The sequence below is a fragment of the Rattus rattus genome, chromosome 3 (assembly GCF_011064425.1).
Source record: "Rattus rattus isolate New Zealand chromosome 3, Rrattus_CSIRO_v1, whole genome shotgun sequence".
Taxonomy (NCBI): domain Eukaryota; kingdom Metazoa; phylum Chordata; class Mammalia; order Rodentia; family Muridae; genus Rattus; species Rattus rattus.
Window position 1 is genome coordinate 121404593 of NC_046156.1, and position 6034 is coordinate 121410626.

General features: G+C 66.9%; 1 protein-coding gene across 1 annotated transcript; it reads right to left on the minus strand.

Moving 5' to 3' along the window:
* Nucleotides 1-204: 204 nt before the first annotated feature.
* Nucleotides 205-5654, minus strand: LOC116895923 (filaggrin-like). The gene is given in 12 exon segments (XM_032896998.1): nucleotides 205-1226; nucleotides 1229-1306; nucleotides 1309-3979; nucleotides 3982-4125; nucleotides 4127-4150; nucleotides 4152-4243; nucleotides 4246-4272; nucleotides 4275-4332; nucleotides 4334-4891; nucleotides 4893-4990; nucleotides 4993-5437; nucleotides 5493-5654. Coding segments are annotated over 12 exon segments (5379 nt in total).
* Nucleotides 5655-6034: the final 380 nt, after the last annotated feature.

The window sequence follows — 6034 nt, forward strand, 5'->3', positions numbered from 1 at the left end:
GCCCTCCTGTGAGCGGGCTGAGGTCTGCCTTGCCCGGGCCCCGCATGGGCCCAGAATGGCCTTCGGCTGTCACTGGACTGGCTGGCGCTGGCCTCATGGGTTCTACCCTCCTGGATTGTGTGTGCCTGGCTCTGTCGGGGACTGCTGGCCAGCTGGGGACTCTCCTCTTCGTCTGGAGCCTGTTCTTGTGCTGCCCGGGCTGAGTCAGCATGTCTTGGACTGCTGTCCACGGATGGATCCGGGTCCGCCAGCAGCGTCTGGAGACTGTTCGGGGCGAGATGCGTGCCTGGTGGCTGCAGTGCCTCTGCGGCCGGCCTGACCACGGGAGGCCTCGCTCTCACTGTGGGAGCCGGCCTGGCCTCGCCTGGACCCGGAGCGGGCAGAGCGGTCTGTTGCCTGCTCCTGGCGGTCTTCGTGGGCTCTCCCAGCGGAGTATCCTGTGGGTCCACGGCTGGCGGTCTCGCTCCTTCTGGACTGGGCGTGCTCAGAGCTGTCCCTGGCAGCCTCCCTCTGGGTCCCCGGACCCTCTCTGGCACTGGCTCCAGACCTTCCGCGTGGGGTCTCCTCCTGGGTGGGAGCGGAGCTGTGCGCCTGGTGAGAGCCCCTTTGCCTGGCGCTGTCACTCTCCTGTTCATGGCGAGCTGCCCGGTGCGTGCTCCCACTGGACCCCTGCTGCCTGTGGCTGGACTCTGGCTGTTGGTGTTCATGTTCTCCTTCCTGTTCCTGCTGGTGCCGCCGCCGCTGCTGCTGCTGCTGCTGTTGCTGCTGCTGCTGGTGGTGCCCATGCTGGGAATCGGACTCGTCCTCGGTTTCCTCTACACCATAGTAGTACACCTGGGGGTGTCCGGAGCCCTGCTGGCCTCGGGAGGGTCGCTGCTCGTGCCTCTGGCTTGTTTGGATCCCACCGTGGGCTCCCTGTGCGTGTCCTTCTGAGTAGTCCGAGTGGCCCTCGCTGTCGCTGGCCTGACTCTCGCTGGACCCGCGAGGCCTCCTGCTGTCAGTGCTTGTGGCTGTGTGGGCTTGTGCTTGCCCGGCCCCAGAGTGCCTGTGGCTGTCTGTGGACTGCCCATGACGAGTGGTGCCCTGAGCTTCCCTGGGTCGGGACCCTGCACGACCCTGGCCTGATGCCTGGCCTTGACTGGCCCCTGAGCGACTGGAGGTGTCAGCTGCTTGGCCAGCAGCAGAGGCCCGCTGGCTCCCTGAGCTGGAGCCTGCCCTCCTGTGAGGCTGAGGTCTGCCCTTGCCGCCCCGGCATGGGCTCCAGAATGGCTTTCGCTGTCACTGGACTGGCTGGCGCTGGCCTGCTGGTTCTACCCCTCCTGGATTCGGTGTGCCTGGCTCTGTCGGGGGACTGCTGGCCAGCTGGGGACTCTCCTCTTCGTCTGGAGCCCGTTCTTGTGCTGCCCGGGGCTGAGTCAGCATGTCGTTGGGCGGACTGCTGTCCACGGATGGATCCGGTCCGGCCAGCAGCGTCTGGAGACTGTTCGGGGCGAGATGCGTGCCTGGTGGCTGCAGTGCCTCTGCGGCCGGCCTGACCACGGGAGGCCTCGCTCTCACTGTGGGAGCCGGCCTGGCCTCGCCTGGACCCGGAGCGGGCAGAGCGGTCTGTTGCCTGCTCGTGGCGGTCTTCGTGGGCTCTCCCAGCGGAGTGTCCTGAGGGTCCACGGCTGGCGATCTCGCTCCTTCTGGACTGGGCGTGCTCAGAGCTGTCCCTGGCAGCCTCCCTCTGGGTCCCCGGACCCTCTCTGGCACTGGCTCCAGACCTTCCGCGTGGGATCTCCTCCTGGGTGCGAGCGGAGCTGTGCGCCTGGTGAGAGCCCCTTTGCCTGATGCTGTCACTCTCCTGTTCATGGCGAGCTGCCCGGTGCGTTCTCCCACTGGACCCCTGCTGCCTGTGGCTGGACTCTGGCTGTTGGTGTTCATGTTCTCCTTCCTGTTCCTGCTGGTGCCGCCGCCGCTGCTGCTGCTGTTGCTGTTGCTGTTGCTGCTGCTGCTGGTGCCCATGCTGGGAATCGGACTCGTCCTCGGTTTCCTCTACACCATAGTAGTACACCTGGGGGTGTCCGGAGCCCTGCTGGCCTCGGGAGGGTCGCTGCTCGTGCCTCTGGCTTGTTTGGATCCCACCGTGGGCTCCCTGTGCGTGTCCTTCTGAGTAGTCCGAGTGGCCCTCGCTGTCGCTGGCCTGACTCTCGCTGGACCCGCGAGGCCTCCTGCTGTCAGTGCTTGTGGCTGTGTGGGCTTGTGCTTGCCCGGCCCCAGAGTGCCTGTGGCTGTCTGTGGACTGCCCATGACGAGTGGTGCCCTGAGCTTCCCTGGGTCGGGACCCTGCACGACCCTGGCCTGATGCCTGGCCTTGACTGGCCCCTGAGCGACTGGAGGTGTCAGCTGCTTGGCCAGCAGCAGAGGCCCGCTGGCTCCCTGAGCTGGAGCCTGCCCTCCTGTGAGCGGCTGAGGTCTGCCCTTGCCCGCTCCCGGCATGGGCTCCAGAATGGCCTTCGCTGTCACTGGACTGGCTGGCGCTGGCCTGGCGAGTTCTACCCCTCCTGGATTCGGTGTGCCTGGCTCTGTCGGGGGACTGCTGGCCAGCTGGGGACTCTCCTCTTCGTCTGGAGCCCGTTCTTGTGCTGCCCGGGGCTGAGTCAGCATGTCGTTGGGCGGACTGCTGTCCACGGATGGATCCGGTCCGGCCAGCAGCGTCTGGAGACTGTTCGGGGCGAGATGCGTGCCTGGTGGCTGCAGTGCCTCTGCGGCCGGCCTGACCACGGGAGGCCTCGCTCTCACTGTGGGAGCCGGCCTGGCCTCGCCTGGACCCGGAGCGGGCAGAGCGGTCTGTTGCCTGCTCGTGGCGGTCTTCGTGGGCTCTCCCAGCGGAGTGTCCTGAGGGTCCACGGCTGGCGGTCTCGCTCCTTCTGGACTGGGCGTGCTCAGAGCTGTCCCTGGCAGCCTCCCTCTGGGGCCCCGGACCCTCTCTGGCACTGGCTCCAGACCTTCCGCGTGGGGTCTCCTCCTGGGTGCGAGCGGAGCTGTGCGCCTGGTGAGAGCCCCTTTGCCTGGCGCTGTCACTCTCCTGTTCATGGCGAGCTGCCCGGTGCGTGCTCCCACTGGACCCCTGCTGCCTGTGGCTGGACTCTGGCTGTTGGTGTTCATGTTCTCCTTCCTGTTCCTGCTGGTGCCGCCGCCGCCGCTGCTGCTGCTGCTGTTGCTGCTGCTGCTGGTGGTGCCCATGCTGGGAATCGGACTCGTCCTCGGTTTCCTCTACACCATAGTAGTACACCTGGGGGTGTCCGGAGCCCTGCTGGCCTCGGGAGGGTCGCTGCTCGTGCCTCTGGCTTGTTTGGATCCCACCGTGGGCTCCCTGTGCGTGTCCTTCTGAGTAGTCCGAGTGGCCCTCGCTGTCGCTGGCCTGACTCTCGCTGGACCCGCGAGGCCTCCTGCTGTCAGTGCTTGTGGCTGTGTGGGCTTGTGCTTGCCCGGCCCCAGAGTGCCTGTGGCTGTCTGTGGACTGCCCATGACGAGTGGTGCCCTGAGCTTCCCTGGGTCGGGACCCTGCACGACCCTGGCCTGATGCCTGGCCTTGACTGGCCCCTGAGCGACTGGAGGTGTCAGCTGCTTGGCCAGCAGCAGAGGCCCGCTGGCTCCCTGAGCTGGAGCCTGCCCTCCTGTGAGCGGCTGAGGTCTGCCCTTGCCCGCTCCCGGCATGGGCTCCAGAATGGCCTTCGCTGTCACTGGACTGGCTGGCGCTGGCCTCGCGGGTTCTACCCCTCCTGGATTCGGTGTGCCTGGCTCTGTCGGGGGACTGCTGGCCAGCTGGGGACTCTCCTCTTCGTCTGGAGCCCGTTCTTGTGCTGCCCGGGGCTGAGTCAGCATGTCGTTGGGCGGACTGCTGTCCACGGATGGATCCGGTCCGGCCAGCAGCGTCTGGAGACTGTTCGGGGCGAGATGCGTGCCTGGTGGCTGCAGTGCCTCTGCGGCCGGGCCTGACCACGGGGAGGCCTCGCTCTCACTGTGGAGCCGGCCTGGCCCTCGCCTGGACCCGGAGCCGGCAGAGCGGTCTGTTGCCTGCTCGTGGCGGTCTTCGTGGGCTCTCCCAGCGGAGTGTCCTGAGGGTCCACGGCTGGCGGTCTCGGCTCCTTCTGGACTGGGCGTGCTCCAGAGCTGTCCCTGGCAGCCTCCCTCTGGGTCCCCGGACCCTCTCTGGCACTGGCTCCAGACCTTCCGGGTGGGATCTCCTCCTGGGTGGGAAGGAGCTGTGCGCCTGGTGAGAGCCCCTTGCCTGGCGCTGTCACTCTCCTGTTCATGGCATGAGCTGCCAGTGCGTCTCCCACTGGACCCCCTGCTGCCTGTGGCTGGACTCTGGCTGTTGGTGTTCACGTTCTCCTTCCTGTTCCTGCTGGTGCTGCTGCTGCTGCTGCTGTTGCTGCTGCTGCTGGTGGTGCCCATGCTGGGAATCGGACTCGTCCTCGGTTTCCTCTACACCATAGTAGTACACCTGGGGGTGTCCGGAGCCCTGCTGGCCTCGGGAGGGTCGCTGCTCGTGCCTCTGGCTTGTTTGGATCCCACCGTGGGCTCCCTGTGCGTGTCCTTCTGAGTAGTCCGAGTGGCCCTCGCTGTCGCTGGCCTGACTCTCGCTGGACCCGCGAGGCCTCCTGCTGTCAGTGCTTGTGGCTGTGTGGGCTTGTGCTTGCCCGGCCCCAGAGTGCCTGTGGCTGTCTGTGGACTGCCCATGACGAGTGGTGCCCTGAGCTTCCCTGGGTCGGGACCCTGCACGACCCTGGCCTGATGCCTGGCCTTGACTGGCCCCTGAGCGACTGGAGGTGTCAGCTGCTTGGCCAGCAGCAGAGGCCCGCTGGCTCCCTGAGCTGGAGCCTGCCCTCCTGTGAGCTGGGCTGAGGTCTGCCCTTGCCCGCCCCGGCATGGGCTCCAGAATGGCCTTCGCTGTCACTGGACTGGCTGGCGCTTGGCCCGCGGGTTCTACCCCTCCTGGATTCGTGTGCCTGGCTCTGTCGGGGACTGCTGGCCAGCTGGGACTCTCCTCTTCGTCTGAGCCCGTTCTTGTGCTGCCCGGGGCTGAGTCAGCATTTCGTTGGGCGGACTGCTGTCCACGGATGGATCCGGTCCGGCCAGCAGCGTCTGGAGACTGTTCGGGGCGAGATGCGTGCCTGGTGGCTGCAGTGCCTCTGCGGCCGGCCTGACCACGGGAGGCCTCGCTCTCACTGTGGGAGCCGGCCTGGCCTCGCCTGGACCCGGAGCGGGCAGAGCGGTCTGTTGCCTGCTCGTGGCGGTCTTCGTGGGCTCTCCCAGCGGAGTGTCCTGAGGGTCCACGGCTGGCGGTCTCGCTCCTTCTGGACTGGGCGTGCTCAGAGCTGTCCCTGGCAGCCTCCCTCTGGGGCCCCGGACCCTCTCTGGCACTGGCTCCAGACCTTCCATGGGTCTCCTCCTGGGTGGGAGCGGAGCTGTGCGCCTGGTGAGAGCCCTTTGCCTGGCGCTGTCACTCTCCTGTTCATGGCGAGCTGCCGGTCGTGCTCCCACTGGACCCCCTGCTGCCTGTGGCTGGACTCTGGCTGTTGGTGTTCATGTTCTCCTTCCTGTTCCTGCTGGTGCCCTTGGCCGCTGCTGCTGCTGCTGCTGTTGCTGCTGCTGCTGGTGGTGCCCATGCTGGGAATGGGACTCGCCCCTGGGTTTCCTCTACACCATAGTAGTACACCTGGGGGTGTCCGAGCCCTGCTGGCCTCGGGAGGGTCGCTGCTCGTGCCTCTGGCTTGTTTGGATCCCACGTGGGCTCCCCTGTGCGTGTCCTTCTGAGTAGTCCGAGTGGCCCTCGCTGTCGCTGGCCTGACTCTCGCTGGACCCTGCGAGGCCTCCTGCTGTCAGTGCTTGTGGCTGTGTGGGCTTGCCACCCGCCCCAGAGTGCCTGTGGCTGTCTGTGGACTGCCCATGACGAGTGGTGCCCTGAGCTTCCCTGGGTCGGGGACCCTGCACGACCCTGGCCTGATGCCTGGCCTTGACTGGCCCCTGAGCGACTGGAGGTGTCAGC